This window comes from Chiloscyllium plagiosum, unplaced genomic scaffold, assembly GCF_037043375.1.
Source record: "Chiloscyllium plagiosum isolate Xiang-an unplaced genomic scaffold, Cpla_swu_hap1 HiC_scaffold_32, whole genome shotgun sequence".
NCBI lineage: Eukaryota > Metazoa > Chordata > Chondrichthyes > Orectolobiformes > Hemiscylliidae > Chiloscyllium > Chiloscyllium plagiosum.
This window is the reverse complement of record NW_028270170.1, coordinates 1,412,401-1,433,660: the sequence shown is the minus strand read 5'-3', so window position 1 is coordinate 1,433,660 and position 21,260 is coordinate 1,412,401. Positions and strand designations below refer to the sequence as shown.

Here is a 21,260-nt window from a genome sequence, read left to right as displayed (position 1 = left end):
GTTCTTTGAGAAGGTGACCAAACAGGTGGATGAGGGTAAAGCAGTTGATGTGATGTATATGGATTTTAGTAAGGCGTTTGATAAGGTTCCCCATTGTAGGCTATTGCACAAAATACAGAGGCATGAGATTGAGGGTGATCTAGCAATTTGGATCAGAACTTGGCTAGCTGAAAGAAGACAGAGGGTGATGGTTGATGGAAAATTTTCGTCCTGGAGTTCAGTTACTAGTGAGGTACCGCAAGGATCTGTTTTGGGCCCACTGCTTTTTGTCGTGACCTGAAAGATGGCATAAAATTACAATGAAGTTGTGGACAGTACCAAAGGATGTTGCAGTTTACAGAGAGACAGGGATAAGCTGCAGAACTGGGCTGAGAGGTGGCAAATGGAGTTTAATGTGGAAAAGTGTGAGATGATTCACTTTGGAAGGAGTAACAGGAATACAGAGTACTAGTCTAATGGCAAGATTCTTGGTAATGTGGATGAGCAGAGAGATCTCTGTGTCCATGTACATAAATCCCTGAAAGTTGCCACCCAGGTTGATAGGGTTGTCAAGAGGGCATGTGGTGTGTTAGCTTTTATTGGTAAAGGGAGCCATGAGGTCATGTTGCAGTTGTACAAAGCTCTGATGCAGCCGCACTTGGAGTATTGCGTACAGTTCTGGTCACTGCATTATAGGAAGGATGTGGAAGCTTTGGAAAGGGTGCAGAGGAGATTTACCAGGATGTTGCCTGGTATGAAGGTCTTACGAGAAAAGTCTGAGGGACCTGAGGCTTGTTTCGTTAGAGGGAAGAAGGTTAAGAGGTGACTTAATAGAGACATGTAAGATGATCAGAGGATTAGACAGGGTGGACAGTGAGAGCCTCTTTTCTCGGTTGGTGATGGCTGCTCAAGGGGACATAGCTTTAAATTGTGGGGTGATAGATACAGGACAGATGTCAGAGGTAGGTTCTTTACTCAGAGAGTAGTAAGGGTGTGGAACAGCCTGCAACAGTAGTGGACTCGCCAACTTTAAGGGCATTTAAATAGTAATTGGATAAACATATGAATGATAATGGAATTGTGTAGGTTAGATAGGCTTCAGATTGGTTTCACAGATCAAAGTAACATCGAGGGCCGAAGGGCCTGTACTGCGCTAGAATGTTCTATGTTCGAGCTATAGTGAGAGGCTAAATAGACTGGGGCTATTTTCCCTGGAGCGCCGGAGGCTGAGGGGTGACCTTATAGAGGTTATAAAATCATGAGGGATTTGTATAGGATGAATAGCCAAGGTCATTTCCCCAAAGTAGGGGAGTCCAAAACTAGAGAGCATAGGTTTAAGGTGAGAGGGGAAAGATTTAAAAGGAACTTAGGGGCAACTTTTTCACACAAAGGATGGTGCGTGTATGGCACAAACTGTCAGAGGAAGTGGTAGAATTGGTACGATTACAACATTTAAAAGACATTTGGATAGGTACATGGATAGGAAAACTTTGGAGGGATATAAGCCAAAGGCAGCCAAATGGAACTAGTTCCGTTTATAAAACTTGGTCGGCATGGACAGGTTGGGCACAAAGTCTGTTTCCCTGCTGCAAGTTGTGATACTACTAAAAAGCTTTAGAAACAGAAGCATAGGACATTATTTTCCAGTCACATGAAATAGTGAAAAATCACACATAAAATCGTCAGAGCTGGCTCTCCAACACGCTTGCACCTTCTCACACTTTTCCTGGAAATGGGATCACATGGTGACTACAAGCCAGCTAACAGCAGCAGAAATCTAATTAAAGTTTCCACTGAGCCAAATTAACACCTATTTTAGCAGAGTAATGCAACCTCCCATGCAAGAGACAGGCCACTCACTGTGTCAGCACCCTGGCAGCTCAGAGGAGGTGGCAAACAGCAGGACAGTGGATATGCAATCAATTTGAAGGGTCACTTAGAGACTGATATCTTCGACAGCGGCAGCTGCTATCACAATCCTGACTGGGAAGACAGTGAAGGCTGCCAGACTCCTAACAATCATCTATAACGTAAAACACCTACCATTTCTTGTTGTTCTGTGAATATGCAGGAAGTTAACTCACCACCTCCAATAAGATTTTGCCAGTAAGGAGCAGGGAGCAAGATCTTAAAATTCCAAATGCTTGAAAATCTTCTACATGTGACAAATTCCAGCTGTAGACCTCAAATTTTCTGAAGCTTTATAAAGCACAGATTAGGTGTTAGATGGAGGACTGTGTTCTATTTTGGGCATCACAACTGAGGACAATAGACAATAGGTACAGGAATAAAAAGGTAAAAACAATGACTGCAGATGCTGGAAACCAGATTCTGGATTAGTGGTGCTGGACGAGCACAGCAGTTCAGGCAGCATCCACAGATCTGCGAAATCGACGTTTCGGGCAAAAGCCCTTCATCAGGAATAAAGGCATGAGTAGGCCATTCTGCCCTTCGAGCCTGCACCACCATTCAATATGATCATGGTCATCATCCTTAATCAGTATCCTGTTCCTGCCTTATCTCCATAACCCTTGATTCCACTATCCTTGAGAGCTCTATCCAACTCTTTCTTAAATGAATCCAGAGACTGGGCCTCCACTGCCCTCTGAGGCAAAGCATTCCACACAGCCACCACTCTCTGGGTGAAGAAGCTTCTCCTCATCTCTGTCCTAAATGGTCTACCCTGTATTTTTAAGCTGTGTCCTCTGGTTCGGCACTCCACCATCAGGGGAAACATGTTTCCTGCCTCCAGAGTGTCCAATCCTTTAATAATCTTATATTCAAAGTTTGTGAGAAGATTTGTAGCTCGGGAGCTCGTTGTTGTGGTTCTGTTCGCCGAGCTGGGAATTTGTGTTGCAGACATTTCGTCCCCTGTCTAGGTGACATCCTCAGTGCTTGGGAGTCTCCTGTGAAGCGCTTCTGTGATCTTTCCTCCGGCATTTGTAGTGGTTTGAATCTGCCGCTTCCGGTTGTCAGTTCCAGCTGTCCGCTGCAGTGGTTGGTATATTGGGTCCAGGTTGATGTGCTTATTGATTGAATCTGTGGATGAGTGCCTTGCCTCTAGGAATTCCCTGGCTGTTCCCTGTTTGGCTTGTCCTATAATAGTAGTGTTGTCCCAGTCGAATTCATGTTGCTTGTCATCTGCGTGTGTGGCTACTAAGGATAGCTGGTCATGTCGTTTCGTGGCTAGTTGGTGTTCATGGATGTGGATCGTTAGCTGTCTTCCTGTTTGTCCTATGTAGTGTTTTGTGCAGTCCTTGCATGGGATTTTGTATACTACATTGGTTTTGCTCATGCTGGGTATCGGGTCCTTTGTCCTGGTGAGTTGTTGTCTGAGAGTGGCTGTTGGTTTGTGTGCTGTTATAAGTCCTAGTGGTCGTAGTAGTCTGGCTGTCAGTTCAGAAATGTTGTATGACCACTACTACCAGACTACTACGACCACTAGGACTCATAACAGCACACAAACCAACAGCCACTCTCAGACAACAACTCACCAGAACGAAGGACCTGATACTCAGCATGAGCAAAACCAACATAGTATACAAAATCCCATGCAAGGACTGCACAAAACACTACATAGGACAAACAGGAAGACAGCTAACGATCCACATCCATGAACACCAACTAGCCACGAAACGACACGACTAGCTATCCTTAGTAGCCACACACGCAGATGACAAGCAACATGAATTCGACTGGGACAACACTACTATTATAGGACAAGCCAAACAGGGAACAGCCAGGGAATTCCTAGAGGCATGGCACTCATCCACAGATTCAATCAATAAGCACATCGACCTGGACCCAATATACCGACCACTGCAGCGGACAGCTGGAACTGACAACCGGAAGCGGCAGATTCAAACCACTACAAATGCCGGAGGAAAGATCACAGAAGCGCTTCACAGGAGGCTCCCAAGCACTGAGGATGTCACCTAGACAGGGGGCGAAACGTCTGCAACACAAATTCCCAGCTCGGCGAACAGAACCACAACAATAATCTTATATGTCTCAATCAGATCCCCTCTCAGTCTTCTAAACGCAAGGATATACAAGCCCAGTCGCTCCAGTCTTTCAGCGTAAGGTAGTCCCGCCATTGCAGGAATTGACCTCGTGAACCTACGCTGCACTCCCTCAATATCCAGAATGTCTTTCCTCAAATTTGGAGACCAGAGCTGCACACAGTACTCCAGGTGTGGTCTCACCAGGGCCCTGTACAGTTGTACAGGGAAGTACAGAGGAAGGATAACAAAGCCTTGGAGATGGAGTGGAGGAGATTTATTAGGTTAGCAGCAGGAAGAGGGATGTGAGCTACCTGGAATTACTGGAACCTGAGAATCTCCATATAGCATAAGCTAAATGGAAATTTGTAATCAGGTTTATCAAAATCATGATTTTGGCACATTAAATAAGGCAAAACTTCCTTATAGCAGAAATATCTGTAACAGAAGAACATTTGAAGGGAACAGACAAAAGAGCCAGAAACAACATTAGGAATAAGAAATGCATACAGCAAGTTATCGTAGTCTGCCTAAAAGGGCACAGGAAGCAGATCCAACAACTTTCAGGAAATTGCATCAATAATAGGAAGGGGGTGGAAATCGTGAGAGACGAAGGGTCAAAGCCAGGGAGTGTGAGTAAATTGACAGCTCTTTTAAAGAGCTAGTATGAACTTACACAACCTCCCTCCCATGCCTTATCATTTTTTAATCCTTTTGGGATATGGGCAGTGAGTGCCAATTACTTGTTAACTAGACCAAGCAGTGGTGATGTTCCCTCCTTGAAGTGAATCAGTTGGGTTTATACAGTAGTCCAGCTGTCAGAGTTACTTTGTGACCAGCCACAAATTGCCAGATTTATTGAATTCAATTTCACAACTTGCCAGGATGAGGTCTAAATTTACAAACTCTTGTTGCTAGTACCATAGTTAGGAGGCTACTGTACCCTGAGGTATTGTTGCTTGGTAATAGGAAAAGGCTCAGTTCATGCTTTCTAACACTTCCTACAATATTCTTGTTCCACCTGAGCGAGTTATTTTTGGTCATTTAGATGACTAGGACACTGGGAAGCCTGAATCAAAGCAGTCCAGTGTTAGACAGCTGGTAAATACACAAAACTATTTCATAAATTACTGAACAGATTGGTTCAAATCCATTTAATTCTCAGCCCTCAGGAGAAGATTTGATGTGATAATCAAGGATTTTTACTTTATCAAGTGATCTTTGACATTCAATTCTAGAACAATTAAGGAAGAATTCCACAAAACAAGAAAAATAGTTCACTTTGGACCGAATGATCTATTCCAACATCGTAGAATTTTGCTAACAATACTATATGAGCTGTCATCAAGAAATGTTGGGAGTGTGCTGTGGAGTTAATCAACTTCAGATTCTCCCTCCTTTGCATTGGTGTTACCTTTTCCATAAACAAAGACTGTGATGGGCCTATAATACACAATGTTTCTAATAAATCACTTCACCATTGTGCAAAGAATTTCAACTATTCCTTTACAGTGACACCATAAGGACATAATTAAAACAAAACGTTTTATAGAAAAAAGGTTACTTCTACCCCATAAATTTAACATAAACTATTTTTTCTTCAGATGTCATCACACTCAGTCTCATTTTTGATAAATCCATTATCTATCAGTACTAGCAACAGCACATCCTGTTTCCAAAGCTCTAAGTTTTGCGTACTGAGCTTTTCCTGAATGTGGTACTTCAGAAGTGAATCCAGAATTCTGCCACTGCACAGCACTGGAAACCAATTTGCCACATTAACAATTAATACTTCCTTCAAAATGGCTTCTTTAACCCATCTCCAGAGCACGGCCCGTGGGCGGGTAGATTAATTTATCAGTGTTATATTAAGCATGAGAGTGTGTTGGAAGTTGTGTGGTGCTGAGCGCTTCGATCCGAATCCAATTTGGATTATAAATTGCAATAATTTAACATGTTAGGTAGTGACTGATTGTAGAAGTTATTAACCACTCCTTTGTTTCAGTCCAAGTTCTACTGAAATTATTTGCCGGGATTAAATAAATTACTGAACGTAGTAAAGGTGACCACTCAAATCCAATTCCAAACTGCAAAGATCTCCACTGGATCTGCACTCAGACCAATGACAAACCTACTCATCAAATTACTAAACCGGACTGATATGTTTCAACCAGAGCAGAAACCGTTCATTTTCGGACGATAATAAGACAAAATGGGTTATCGCATTCCAAAATAAACTGGTCCGAAAACCTCGTCACAAATACAAGATGTGCTTCAGTTTCAGCTTTTCGGCTAAACTGCCCAATGCATTTAAGAAAGACCTTTAACTAACATATTGGAAACTATGAAGGCATGTCTTGAGCACCGTTAGGTGAAAAACTTAACTATATTACCTAAGCCAAAGAAAAGCGAGTGTTTGTAGCCACAGAAAATAAGAATGAGATACTACCGCTGATAGTGGTTAGTAGAGCAACTGGCACCTGAAATCCTAATGATGTTCCTTTCTCACAGAACGGCAAGGAGAGGATTGGGGAATAGCAGGATTGGGAAATGAGAGAGATTGATCTGGCCAGCCGGTTGTGGCTCCAATCGTCTCTCATTTTGTGACTGATAGTGGGGGCTCCAGAAGAAACCACGCTTACTGAGCTTATTCTTCAAGACTTTAGTGTACAATTCCATGAGAATTCGAAGCGCACCGAAACATCTTCTTATCACAAAAGTCTTGAAACAAATGGAGGGGCCTGCTTCATACGTACACGATTGCCTCAAAGTCAGCGTACTTGTCAAATTAAGCTACTCGTTCCAAGAAACCAGCACTCCAACATGTTTGGGAGACACATCATGATCAATTTCCACACAACCATTATTTATAATGGCCTCAAAGATATAAACAACTATTCAAGTCACATTAATGCCACATTTTAGCCGTCACGACCTTCGCCATTTAAAGTTTTATTTTTATCCGAACCGTTCATCTAAAACTACAATTCTGGTTCTAATATCAATTCAGTAACTACTGATTATAATATCGACATCATTAAAATTTCTACTCTATGAATAAGTAAAGCATATCGTTTGCTCCGTTCTGAGCTGTCAATCGATTGTATTCTACTGTTTACGTCTCTATCAATATCAGATCGCGTTTTCGTCACCGGAATCATGCACGGAACTTCTAAAGGAAGAAATTAAAACAAAGCAAACGGTAACTGTACAGAATAATAACTAAACCCCACTCCTTTATTTAAAGACGTGCAGTTTTCCATCTATTGTCGTATTCCTACACTTCAAATTTCAGTATCAAAAAATCTCACGAAATCCTTAAAAAAACACTCCAGGATGTGTCCTGAAAGTATTCCCAATCCCTATAAGTGTCTGTGTATGAGGAATGCTGCTTTATTACTGTCTAACCTGTGCCTTGTCGCTGTCCTGCTGATTCCACGTGGCTGAAGTGTCAAGCTGCTGTCGCTCTTTCACATGGATACACTCACGGGCGGGAGAATCCCTCCACGCACGCTTCCGTTCTTTCGTGACGCCAGCGCGTAACTGGGATAGCGTGCGTCTCAGCGCAACCAGGAATCGTGTCCTGACGTCAGCGCGCAGGAAAACGGCCTTTCCCACTACACGTGACCATGAGTGGGGCGGGGGAGCAGATGGGGGCGGGACGTCACTAATAGGCGGGCTAAGTGAATGTAGCTCTGTAGTTGTACCCGTATACTTCACCCTGATTCGTAAATATGAACAAATAGTTGTGGAAACATTCATTGAACCATACATATGAACATAATAAGAAGCCATTGGTGAAAAATCGTCGAAGATCCAGCTGTCGGGGTGGGGAGGGTGTTGTCACTTGCGGGCGGCGGCTGGAGACGGCGTGGCGCATGCCTGGAGTTTCCCGCTCGTGGCGGGGGGGTGGGCAGTGCGCGGGCACGGTGGCTGTCGGTTGGTGCGCGGCCATGAGGACCCCGGCGGCTGCTGCAGCCCTCCGACTGGCGGCACTGGCGATCGGGCTATCAGCCATGTTAGGTGAGAGGCCATTCCCCGGGAGAGCGCTGCCTGTGCATCACAACACGGCCACAGCAACTGTCAAGGAATTTGAAAATAAACAGCTGAGCGCACCGGCTTCGGGCTTGAGTTCAACCCACCCCCACTGACCGGGGTCACCCACCCCCAGTGTCCGGGGTCACCCACCCCCACTGACCAAGGTCACCCCCAGCCTGGCTCCCCTGCCCCCACTGACCGGGGTCACCCCCACTGACTGGGGTCACCCACCCCCACTGACCGGGGTCTCCCCCACTGACTGGGGTCACCCACCCCCACTGACCGGGGTCACCCCCACTGACCAGGCCACCCCCCAACTGGGCTCCCCCACCTCTGCTGACCAGGACATCCCCCCAGTCTGGTTTCACCCACCCCCACTGACCAGGGTCACCCCCCAGCCAGGCTCCCCCACTGACCAGGCCACCTCCCACAACCCTCCCCCACCCCTGCTGACAAAGTTCCCCCCCCCCCCCCAACCAGGCCTTCCCCACCCCTCAACACTGACCAAGCTCCACCTTTTCCTCCGCTATATCAATGACTGTATCGGCGCTACCTCGTGTTCCCACAAGGAGATCGAACAGTTCATCAACTACACTAAGACCTTTCACCCTGATCTCAAATGTACCTGGACCATCTCACCCACCTCCCTCTCCCTTCTGGACCTCTCCATCTCCTGCAACCAACTAACCACGGACATCCAGTACAAACCCAGCGACTCCCAAAGCTACCTGAACTAAACCTCCTCCCACCCTGCGTTCTGTAAAAACACCATCCATTATTCCCAATTCCTCCACCTCCATTGCATCTGTTCCCAGGATGACCAGTTCCACCACAGAACATCCCAGGTGGCCTCCTTCTTCATAGACGGCAAATTCACCTCTGACATGGTCGACGTTGCCCTCCAGCACATCTCCACTTCCACACCCCTGCCCTAGAACCCCACCCCTCCCAATGCAACAAGGACAGAACCCCCTGGTTCTCACCTTCCACCCCACAAACCTCAATATGCATCGCATCATCCTCTGCCACTTCCACAAACAGACCCCAGCACTATTTCCCTCCCCATCCTTATCGGCATTTCGGAGAGACCATTCCCTCCGCGACTCCCTTGTCAGATTCATGCCCCCCACCAACCCTCACCCCACTTCTGACACCTTTCCCTGCCACTGCAGGAAGTGCAAAACCCTGCACCCACATCTCCCACCCCCCTCACCAATCTCCGTCCAAGGCCCTAAAGGATCCTTTCACATCCAACAGAAGTTTACCTGTACCTCCATAAATGTCATCTACTTTATCCGTTGCACCCAGTTGTGGTCTCCTTTACATCGGGGAGACAGGACGCCAACTTGTGGATCGTTTCAGGGGACATCTCAGGGACACCCATACCAATCAACCCCACTGCCCCATGTACACTTCACCTCCTCCCACTCCACCAAGGATATGCAGGTCCTGGGCCACCTCCATCGCCAAACCTTAACCACCAATGCCTGGAGGAAGAACGCCTCATCTTCCGCCTTGGGACTCTTCAACCACACGGGATTAATGCAGATTTCACCAGTTTCCTCACTTCTCTCTCTACCCCCCACCACCCCCACATTATCCCAGTCCCAAGCCTCCAACTCTGCACCACCCTTTTGACCTGTCCATTGTCTTTCTCATCTATCTGCTCCACCCTCCTCTCCAACCGATCACCTTCTCCCCCACCTTCATCTACCTATTGCATTCTCAGTTACCTTCCCCCTGGTCCAGAAGCCTCATTCCTGATGAAAGGCGATTCCCAAAACGTCGATTTTCCTGCTCCTCGGATGCTGCGCTTTTCAAGCACCACACGTTCGACTCCGATCTTCAGCATCTGCAGTCCTCACTTTCTCCTCGGCTCCCCCCACCCACACTAACCAGGCTTCCTCCCATCCCTCTGACTGATCAGGCCTCATCCCCAATCCAGACTGACCATGCCAACCTCCACCCCTACTGACCAGGGTCCCCACTCAGACTGACTAGACCTCTCCCCAACCCTCCCACCCAGAACTGATCAGTCCCCTTCCCCTACCGAGACTGACCATGCCAACCCCCATTCCTGTTGACCAGCCGCCCACCACCACCCAGACTGTCCAGGCACTTCACCCCCACTGACCAGGACAACTCCTGCTGACCATCCTGGCTGACCAGGGGTCCCACCAACCCCCAGCTGATCGGGGGGGGAGACCCCCCTCCCCCGACTCCTGCTGACCAGGCACCCCTCCCCCAACCCTTGCTGACCAGGCATCCCCATGCAGGCTAACCAAAGCCCTCGTAACACCACACGCCGCTGCGCCCCAAGGTTCATCAGGCTCATCCCCACTGGCTCCGCCCCATCCACACCAGAACTGCACCTTTGCTGACCTGAAGCCCCATATGTTGGATCCCAATTTTTCTCTGTCCACATCCCAATTCACTAGACTCCCATTTGCTCAGACCCTCCTGACCAGATCTGAATCCCTCACTCCTCAGAGCCCCATCCCCCCAATTGCTCACAGAATATGAATCCCTCACTCCTCAGAGCCCCATCCCCCCAATTGCTCACAGAATATAATTAACAGAATTACTTCCAAGATTCCAATCCCCAATTGTCCAGACCCTCACTTCCCACTCTCCCTTGCCCAATCCTGACTCTCAAATCCCACACTACCCAGTCCCAACTGCCCAGACTCTCATTTCCCAATTCCTCAGTGACCAGTCTCCTTTCTCCTACACAGTGTTGGGACCACAACTATTCATGTTATACAGGAATGATTGAATGAAGGAACTGAGGCATTGCTGCTAAATTTACAGATGACAGATAGGTGGAGGGACAGGGACAGCAAAGCTGCCAAACAACTTAGACAGAATTGTAGAATCCCTACAGTGCAGAAAGAGGCTTTTCTCACCATTGAGTCTGTGCTGACCCACCGAAAAGCATCTCGCCCAGACCCATCCTCCTTTCTCATCCGTATCACCTCACTTGGGGTTTTTACCATGTCTAACCCACATAACCTGTACATCCCTGAACACTGTGGGACAGTTTTTAACATGGCTAATCCACTTAACCTGCACATCTTTGGATTATAGGAGGAAACCAGAGCAACTGGAAGGAAACCCATACGCACGTAGAATGACATGCACACTCCACGCAGTCACTCAAAACTGGAATTGAACCAGGGTCCCTGGCACTGTGAGGCAGTATGCCACCAAGGCTAAGAGAATGGGCAAATAAGTGGCAGATGGAATACAATGTTCGAAATTGTGAGGTTATGCACTTTGGTAGAAAGAATAGAGGCACAGACTATTTTCCAAGTAGTGAAAGGCTTCAGAAATATGAAGCACAAAAGGACTTAGGGGTCCCAGATCAGGATTGTCTTAAGGTTAACATGCAGGTTCAGTTGGCAGTTAGGAAAGCAAGTGTAATGTTATTTTGAATACAACAGCAAGGATGTACTACTGAGAATATATGAAGCTCTGATCAGACCACATTTCAGATATTGTGAGCAGTTTTGGCCCTGTTTCTAAGAAAAAATATATTGGCCTTGGAGAGGGTTCATAGGAGTTTTGCAAGAATGATCTGAGGATGAAGGGCTTGTCGTATGAGAGAAGTTGAGTACGCTGAGTCTGTACTAAATGGAATTTAGAAGGATGAAGGGGCATCTGATTGAAACTTAAACAATACTGAAGGTGCTGGACAGAGTGAACGTGGAGCAGATATTTCCACTAGTAGAAGAGACTAGGACCATTCTGCACAACCTTACATTGAAGAGATGACCCTTCACCACTGAAATCAAGAGGAATTTCTTCTACAAATTTTGATGAATCTATGGAACCCATTGCTGCAGAAAGCTATGGAAGCCAAGTAATTGAATCATAGAATCCCTACACTGGAAACAGGCCATTAGGCCCAACAAGGAGAAAGTGAGGATTGCAGATGCTGGAGATCAGAGTCAAGAGTGTGGTGCTGGAAAAGCACAGCAGCATTTAAGGAGCAGGAGAATCGACATTTTGGGCAAGAGCCCTTCGTTAGGCCCAACAAGTTCACACTGACCCTCCAAAGAGTATCCCACTGAGACCATTACCCCACCCTATTACTTTACAATTTCCCCTGACTAATGCACCTAACTACACATCACTGAACACTATGGGCAATTTAGCATGGCTAATTCACCTAAACTGCATATCTTTGGACTGTGGGAGGAAACCAGAACACCCAGAAGAAACCCACGCCGACACAGAATGTGCAAACTCCACACAGACTGTTGCCTAAGGCTGGAATCGAACCCAGGTCCCTGGCACTGTGAGGCAGCAGTGCTAACCACTGAGACACTGTGCTGCCCGAGTGTATTTATGTCAGAGATAGGTAGGTTTTTGATTAATAAGGGATCAAAGGTTATGGGAGAAATAAGGAGATTGGGATTGAGAATCATATCAATCATAATTGAATGCCAGAGCAGATGGACTGAATGGCCTAAATCTCCTATATCTTAGAGTCTAATGCCATGTATGTGTTCTCTCATTGCCCAGTCTGCAATCCCCTACTGCTCAATCTTCAGTCTCTGATTATCCGGACTTCACAGTTAAATCCCCTACTGCTCAGTCCCCATTCTTCCACTGCTCAACTCCTCAATTTCCATTTCCCAATACTCTGCTGCCTAACTTCCTCACCAACCATTCTCTTAACTGCCCAATAGTCCAGCACCTATTTTCACATTGTACAATCTCTCACAGTCCCATCACCTGTTGCTCAGTACTCCACTGTCCATTCTTAAATTTTCCAATCCCCCTTCTACCACTGCTTGATCCTCCGTTGCTTATCTTCCTATTTCCATGTTGTCCATACTCCCATCCGCATCCTTTCTTCCCCAATTTCCTACAACCCATTCTTCCATTTTCATTCGTCTCATTTCCCCCGTTTCCACTGCCTCATCCCATATCTAGTATCTTCCCCATCTCCCCATTCTCTTTTCTCTGCATTCCGCCTCCTCTGACTCCTCCTAATCTACCTCTAACCCATCACTTCAATGCCTCCTCTCTCTAGTTTAGCACATTGGGAAATACGTAGCAGCTTTCTGACGTAGATCTTATGAAAATATTTATATTTCTTGGCATTTGATTTGTGTGCTGCTCGTCTGTCAGTCAGAATTTGATCAGTCAGAATTCGCTGCAGATCTTTCAAGCTTGCCATTATTTCTATGATATGCGGGCTTATCTAACTGGAGAGAAACTGAAAGAAGGTACTGGTGACTTTTTTTTGTGGGCATTGTTCCCATCTGTTCACATGTAATCTGACCAGCCTGACGTCAACTGACTCTGCATGGTTAGAATTGTTCCTTTTGCTTTTATGCAATGTATGAAAAATCAAAATATTAACACCAAAAAAAGTTCAATGGACAATTTTCGAGGGACAGCCGATTGTTAATTTAATGGTTCATTCAATACTTGGTGCAGATGGGAGGAATGTGCAATTGGCATAGGACCTCTATTTGAATACTTCAGTTGCCTTCCAGCTGTTTCAGATGGGTTTACAGCTCACCCAGTGATAGGCCCATTTAAACTTTGAGTTAGGTTAGCTTAACTAAGTAACAATAAGTGTGGTGCTGGAAAAGGACAGCCGGTCAGGCAGCATCCGAGGAGCAGGACAATCGACATTTCAAGCATAAGCTCTTCATGAGGAATCCCATTCCTGATGAAGGGCTCTTGCTCAAAATGTCAACTCTCCTGCTCCTCGGATACCGCCTGACTGGTTGTGCTTTTCTAGCACCACACCTTTTGACTCTGATCTCCAGCAACTGCAGTCCTTACTTTCTCCTAGTTAACTATTTCTAAATTTGTCATTTCTAAATCTGTCCTGTTATTCTGTGTGTTTAAGGTTTACAGATGTGTCACCCTGAAGACTCAATAGACAAATAATCTGTCAACTACTTTTAAAGATCTAAATAAAATGCTGTAGGCAATGATATTATAATGGTTACTGTTTATTGTTTAAGCAGGCAGAGCCATTGAAGTAATTGACATCACACATGCTGAACATATCCAAGAAATCTATGGCAATAGCAACAGACCAGGTAACTAAAAGTAAGAATGGGAGAAACATGGTAGTGACTGGCACATGTCATCTTGGTGAGAATGTACATGATGCAAAATCTGAAAATTAAAGGAACTAAATAATGTAACAAAATAATGGTAGATAGGAAACTTAGAAAGAAAGCGGTTAATAGTTTATTGGGACAAAGAATGGAGGCGGCACAGACAATACGACCAGTTTAACTTCTTTGATGCAAAACAATTCCTAAATCTTCCACCTCTCAGAATATATGAGTACATTGGATTCTGTTTCTTAAATGTTACTGTTGCATCTGACCCTTGTTATTTAACACTGTACATTCTCATCTGATCAATTTTAATACTTCTTATTTGTTAATCCTTCATTGAACTTACACATCAATTACATTGAGTGTCTGCCATGACTGCTACTTCTGGCAACAAAACAGAACTGTTGGTACGAAATTGACAATTATGCTGCTGCCTTATTTCCATATTATTGCCTTAGTGCCCGCATTATCTTAGATCCTTAGTATTTCATTTACTGTTTGCTCTGTTGTAGCAGTCTTTGTCTCACAGTATGTCAGAATATCCCAATATTTGTGGTGATGAATCAATAAGTGTTAGTATATCTATCTCCCTCACATCTTGTTTACTATATATTTCAGTTCATATGTCTGAAGATCACCTCAAGAGAGTGGTTGTATTGGTAACAATTATTTGGAGCTGCTGCATTCATCTGTCAAACAACCTTGAAATTCTTCGTATCCTAAACACAGACGTGCCTGATAATTTATTTTCAGAGATGTAGATAATAAAATGTGCAGACAACACAATCTGAGGTTTCGTTTCCTGTGTGTCATGTTAACAGATTTCAGCTGGAACAGTTATATACAGTTGGCCTCAGTGTTGCTAGGTAAATTGTTCTGAATTGCTGTCCAGTGACCTCTGCTGGAAAGTGTGGATGTTTCAAGTCAGGGAGAGACTAATAATGTCAGGATGATTTAGCCTGCTACTGACATGTTGCTGATCAGATTCAGACAAAAAAAAGTGGGAGCCTTTAGAACTGTACTTTAGGCCTATGTAATCCTGTTTTTGGAAAGGAGGGAAATACATGGCCTGTAAAGATGGGAAAGCCTTCCAGACCCTCTGGTGATCAGGCTTTCTACTGACATTAGGATCCAGAATGAAGAAATTTTGTTTGCTAAGAGCCAGAATGTAAGTTTGCTCATGAGGAACATACGTTTTGTTGGGTGAGGGCAGCTCTGAAAGGGTGTTGTCACAGAGAGTGAGAAGCAAGAGCAGAAAGGTGGCCCTCAGCAGCCACCTGCTGAGGGAGGACACCCCACACCCAGTCAATAATTGACCACTTTCACACCTTAACTGGTGGCAGGGTGAAAGATGGAGCTTGGTCCTTGTTACCCAGAATTTGGTTTGGGCAAAGGTGGGAAGAGGCAGGGTTCTGGACCACCAATAATCCCACCGAATTATGTTCGCTTCCCACCTCTGGATCTGGAGCACTGCAGTGTGAATTAATATTTTCAGTAGACAGTGTAAAGCAAGGGCAAATTTGCACAAAGAGATGTAGATAATGATATTTTTCAACTTTTGGTTAATCAGTTACATGATACATGTAATCCTACAGATAATACAACTATTCAATATTGATAATCTTCACTAACTCTTTTTGTAGTAAAAGTTTATGTGAAGATGTACCATGACAGTCCAGCTCTTCTGTGTACAACTCAGGAGCTTTCAGAAAAAGAATTAGTGGATCCATATTTCATATGGGTGGGCCCATCAGGAAGAAACATAAAAGGTGAGATGCATTACTTTTTCTTGAGGGTGAGTCTTAACTGAACACAAGCATTTGCTATTTAAATTGTTCTGTGGGGTGTTTGCTCAAACTTTGTCTGTTACCCATTTTTGTCTCATGTTAATCTTTAGATGTTAGAATAAAATTCTATCGTTTCACAGACTAAGTCCTTTTTTTGTCAATAAGCTTTGTATGTTTGCTTGAGTTTTATTTTTAAGAAACTGATTATTCTTTATTGACAAAGTTCCTCCTGCAGAATGTGGGAGGTAAGGATCACTAGTAGTGTCGCTGCTGACTGCATCTGTGGGAATTGCACCCAATTCCAGCTCCTCGAAAACCGTTTTAGGGAATTGGAGCTGGATGAACTTTGGATCATTTGGGAGGCGGAGGGGGTTATTGAGAGGAGTTACAAAGAGGTAGCCACACCTCAGATAAAAGATGAAGGTAGATGGGTTACCATCGGGCATGGAAAGGGAACCAGCAGAAGTGCAGAGATCCCCTGTGGCCATTCCTCTCAACAACAAGTATTACAGTTTTGGATACTATTGATGGAGGCGGGATGAGAGGTACGTACCATGGGTAAGCAATGGGGAACAGGTCTCTAGCACGGAGTCTGTCCCTGTTGCTCAGAAGGGAAAGGGGAAAAGGAGCAGAGCATTAGTCATTGGGGACTCCATAGTTAGGGGGACAGACATGAATTTCTGTGGGAATAAGAGAGACTCATGGTTGGTGTATTACCTCCCATATGCCAGGGTTCATGATGTCTCTGATCATGTTTTCGGGATCCTTGAGGGGGAGGAGAAGCAACCCGAAGTTGTGGTCCACATAGACACCAATGACATAGGTAGGAAGAAAGATGGGAATTTAAAGCAGAAATTCAGGGAACTAGGGTGGAAGCTTAGAGCTAGAACAAACAGAGTTGTTATCTTTGGTTTGTTGCCCGTGCCACATGCTAGCGAGACAAGGCTTACTGAGAAAGAGGAGTTGAACACATGGCTTAAGGAATGGTGCTTGAGGGAAGATTTTGGGTAACTGGATATTTGGGGCTCACTCTGGAGTAGGTGGGACCTCTACAAACAGGATGATCTATACCTGAACCAGAGAAACACCAATATCCAGGGGGGGTGAAATTGCGAATGCTCTTTAGGTGGGTTTAAACTAATTCAACAGGGGGGTGAGAACCAAAAATGTAGTTCGAGTATACGGTAGGATGAGAGTAGTGAAGTCAGATTTAAACTTCAAGATCGCAAGAAGGCACCGGCAGGCAAGAAGTTAGTTTGAAGTGTGTCTACTTCAGCATCAGGAGCATCTGGAATAAAGTGGGTGAACTTGCAGCATGGGTTGGTACCTAGGATCTTGATGTTGTGGCCATTTCAGACATGGGTAGAGCAGGGACAGGAATGGTTATTACAGGTTCCAGGATTTAGATATTTCAGTAAGAACAGAGAAAATGGTAAAAGAGGGGGTGGTGTAGCACAGTTAGTCAAGGACAGTATTACGATTGCAGAAAGGATGTTTGAGGACTCGTCTACTGAGGTAGTTTGAGCTGACATTAGAAACAGGAAAGGAGTGGTTACCCTGTTGGGAGTTTTCTATAGGCCTCCAAATAGTTCCAGAGATGTAGAGGATCAGATAGCAAAGATGATCCTCGACAGGAGCGAGAGTGACAGGGTAGTTGTTATGGGGGACTTCAACTTTCCAAATAACGACTGGGCATACTATAGTTCAAGTACTTTTAGATGGGTCAGTTTTTGTCCAATGTGTGCAGGAGAGTTTCCTGCACGGTACGTAGACAGGCTAACAAGGGGCGAGGCCATATTAGATTTGGTACTGAGTAATGAACCTGACCAGGTATTAGATTTGGAGGTAGGTGAGCACTTTGGTGATAGTGACTGCAATTTGGTTACGTTTACTTTAGTAATGGAAAGTGGTAAGTATATACGGCAGGGCAAGAGTTATAGCTAGGGGAAAAGCAACTGTGATGCAATTAGGCGAGATTTAGGATGGGAAAAAAAACTGCAGGGGATGGGCATAATTGAAATTTAGAGCTTATTCAAGGACCAGCTATTGCGGGTCCTTGATAAATATGTACCAATCAGGCAGAGAGGAAGTTTTTGAGCGCAGGAGCCATGGTTTACTAAGGAAATTGAATTTCTTGTCAAGAGGAAAAAGAAGGTTTATGTTAGAATGAGATGTGATGACTCAGTTAGGGTACTTGAGAGTTACAAGTTAGCCAGGAACGACCTAAAGAGAGCTAAGAAGAGCTGATGGAGCCATCATGAGAAGTCATTGGCGGATAGGATCAAGGAAAACCCTAAGGCTTTCTTTTGCTATATCAGTAATAAAAAAATGACTAGTGTAAGATTAGGGCCAATCAAGCATAGTAGTGGGAAGTTGTGCATGGAGTCAGACAAGATAGGGGAAGTGCTAAATGAATACTTTTCATTAGTATTCACACGAGAAAAAGACAATGTGGCAAGGAGAATACTGAGATACAGGCTACTAGACCTGATGGGATTGAGGTGCATAAGGAGGAGGTGGTAGAAATTCTGGAAAGTGTAAAAATAGGTCAGTCCCCTGGGCCAGATGGGATTTATCCTAGGATTCTCTGGGAAGCCAGGGAGGAGATTATCAAGCCTTTGGGCTTTGATCTATATGTCATCATTGTCTAAAGAAATAGTGCCAGAAGACTAGGGGATAGCAAATGTTGTTCCTTTGTACAAGATGGGGAGTACAGACAACTCTGGAAATTATAGACCTGTGAGCCTCACTTTGGTTGTGGGTACAGTATTGGAAAGGATTATAAGAGGGAGCATTTATAATCATCTAGAGACGAATAATTTGATTAGGGATAGTCAACAGTGTTTTGTGAAGGGTAGGTTGTGCCTCACAAATCTTATTGAATTTTTGAGAAGGTGACAGAACAGATGGATGAGGGTAAAGCAGTTGATGTGGCGTATATGGATTTCAGTAAGGCGTTTGATAATGTTTCCCATGACCGGCTATTGTACAAAATATGGAGGCATGGGATTAAGGATGAGTTAGTGGTTTGGATCAGAAATTGACTAGCTGAATGAAGTCAGAGGGTGGTGGTTGATGGGAAATATTCATCCTGGAGTTCAGTTACTAGTGGGGTACCGCACGGATCTGTTTTGGTTCCACTGTTGTTTGTCGTTTATATAAATGACCTGCTTGAGGGCATAGAAGGATGGGATGGTAAATGTGTGGATGACGCTAAGGTCGGTAGCGTTGTGGATATTGATGAAAGATGTTGTAGGTTACAGAGGGACATAGATAAGCTGCAGAGCTGGGCTGAGAGGTGGCAAATGGAGTTTAATGCAGAAAAGTATGAGGTGATTCACTTTGGAAAGAGTAACAAGAATGCAGAGTACTGGGATAATGGTAAAATTCTTGGTAGTGTAGATGAGCAGAGATCTTGGTGTCCAGGTACATAGATCCTTGAAAGTTGCCGCCCGGGTTGATTGGATTGTTAAGAAGGCATACGGTGTGTTAGCTTTTACTGGTAGGGGGATTGAGTTTCAAAACTGTGAGATCATGCTGCAGCTGTACAAAACTCTGGTGCGACCATATTTGGAGTATTGCGTACAGTACTGGTCACCGCAATATAGGAGGGATGTGGAAGCTTTGGAAAGGGTTCAGAGGAGATATACTAGGATGTTGCTTGGCATGGTGGGAAGGTCTTACAAGTTCCGGCTGAGGGACTTCAGGCTGTTTTCGTTAGAGAGAGGAAGGTTGAGAGGTGACTTAATTGAGACATATAAGATAATCGGAGGGTTATATACTTTGGACAGTGGGAGCTTTTTCCCTCAGATGGTGATGACTAGCATGAGGGGACTTTACTTTAAATTGAGGGGTGATAGATATAGGACAGATGTCAGAGGTTGTTTCTTTACTCAGAGTAGTAGGGGGATGGAACGCACTGCCTGCAACAGAGTAGACTCACTAACCTTAAAGGGATTTAAATGGTCTTTGACATATGGACAATAATGGAATAGTGTAGGTTGCATGGGCTTCAGATTGGTTCCACAGGTTGGCGCAACATCAAGGGCCGAAGGGCCTGTGCTGTGCTGTAATGTTCTATGTAAAGGAAACTTGGCTGAATTGTTCCTAAGATTAAATTAGATATTGTCTGAGACATAATAAATAGCTATATTGTCAATTTGGTTAAATTTCAAATTTATTATGATCTGTGGGAATTGGGACTCCAAAGAAATCGGTATATACTTCCAACTTTCGTTGTAATAGTTTGATTTGCCCATTTATAGAATCTTGTAAAGCACTGTCTAAGCAAGAAACCAGTGTTCTTGAGAGATACTCCACCCATTACATTTGTCTAAGTTGTGTGCTTTGTAAGATTTCCTTTTCTGCCATCTGTGTTTTCACAAATTTAGTCATAAACCATAATTGTGATTGCAAAACTTATGCTTTAACTATGTAAAGCTTTAGGTTAGATTTCTTACAGCGTGGAAACAGGCCCTTCAGCCCAACAAGTCCACACCGACCCTCCAAAGAGCAGCCCACCCAGACCCATTCCCCTACATTTACCCCTTCACCTAACACTATGGGCAATTTAGCATGGCCAATTCATCTAACCCGCACATTTTTCGACTGTGGGAGGAAACCGGAGCACCCGGAGGCAACCCACGCAGACGCTGGGAGAATGTGAAAACTCCACACAGACAGTTGCCTGAGGCGGGAATTGAACCCGGGTCTCGTGCTGACCACTGTGCCACCATGCCGGCCAGTGAACTTACTAACCACAAAGTACTCATTAAGGAAAAGAAGGCTGTCAGAATGCTGATAGAAGCAAGGTGGTAGGCATAATTCTGGAACTAATCAGCAATAGGAACTGGAAAAGTGGATAGACTGAGAGTAAGTCAGTCACTGGTTTTGAATGGCTGACATCAGATTTTTAAATGAAGTGGGAATGGAGACAGTACAAAGGTTTCCCATAATCTTCTAATGTTCCCTAGGTATGTGAAAATCTCAAAGAATTGGAGAGGGCAAATGTGAAACCCTTATTTGAGAAAGGCTTTAAGGATAATCTTAACGAGGTCAGTTAGTTTGACAAAAATAATGGGTAAGGTTTTAGAACCCGTAATTGTGGAAAAAGAATCAACAGTCACCTGAAAAAGTTTGAGTTTATTAAGAAGAGTTAATGGGATTTGTAAGAAGTGGTGTGCTAGACTAATTAAATTGTATTTTTAAACAAATTGACAGTGAAGATTGATGAAGAGAATGCACTGGAAATTGACTATATAGATATAACAGAGCATTTGTCAAAGTACTACATAAAGGTCTGGTTAACACAGTTGTGGTTCATGCAGTAGGTGAGCCACTAAAACTTGGATAGAAATAAA

The 21,260-nt window shown here is 44.5% G+C and overlaps 2 protein-coding genes across 5 annotated transcripts in view; one reads left to right on the top strand and one right to left on the bottom strand.

Moving 5' to 3' along the window:
* The window catches only part of LOC122539702 (zinc finger protein Aiolos-like), a 228,060-nt gene extending 220,578 nt beyond the window's left edge, over positions 1 to 7,482 (bottom strand). For both annotated transcript variants that reach the window (XM_043674701.2, XM_043674703.2), the window contains exon 1: positions 7,389 to 7,482. The gene's annotated coding sequence lies outside the window, so the exon portion shown is untranslated. The remainder of the gene's footprint in view (positions 1 to 7,388) is intronic.
* Positions 7,483 to 7,806: 324 nt separating this feature from the next.
* The window catches only part of LOC122539699 (zona pellucida-binding protein 2-like), a 41,816-nt gene continuing 28,362 nt past the window's right edge, over positions 7,807 to 21,260 (top strand). For 2 of the 3 annotated variants that reach the window (XM_043674699.2, XM_043674696.2), the window contains exons 1-3: positions 7,807 to 8,003; positions 14,012 to 14,086; positions 15,757 to 15,882. In XM_043674699.2, coding sequence (XP_043530634.2) covers positions 7,859 to 8,003; positions 14,012 to 14,086; positions 15,757 to 15,882 — 346 coding nt within the window. In that variant the 5' untranslated portion in view covers positions 7,807 to 7,858. The remainder of the gene's footprint in view (positions 8,004 to 14,011; positions 14,087 to 15,756; positions 15,883 to 21,260) is intronic. The other variant, XM_043674698.2, reaches the window with a different exon arrangement.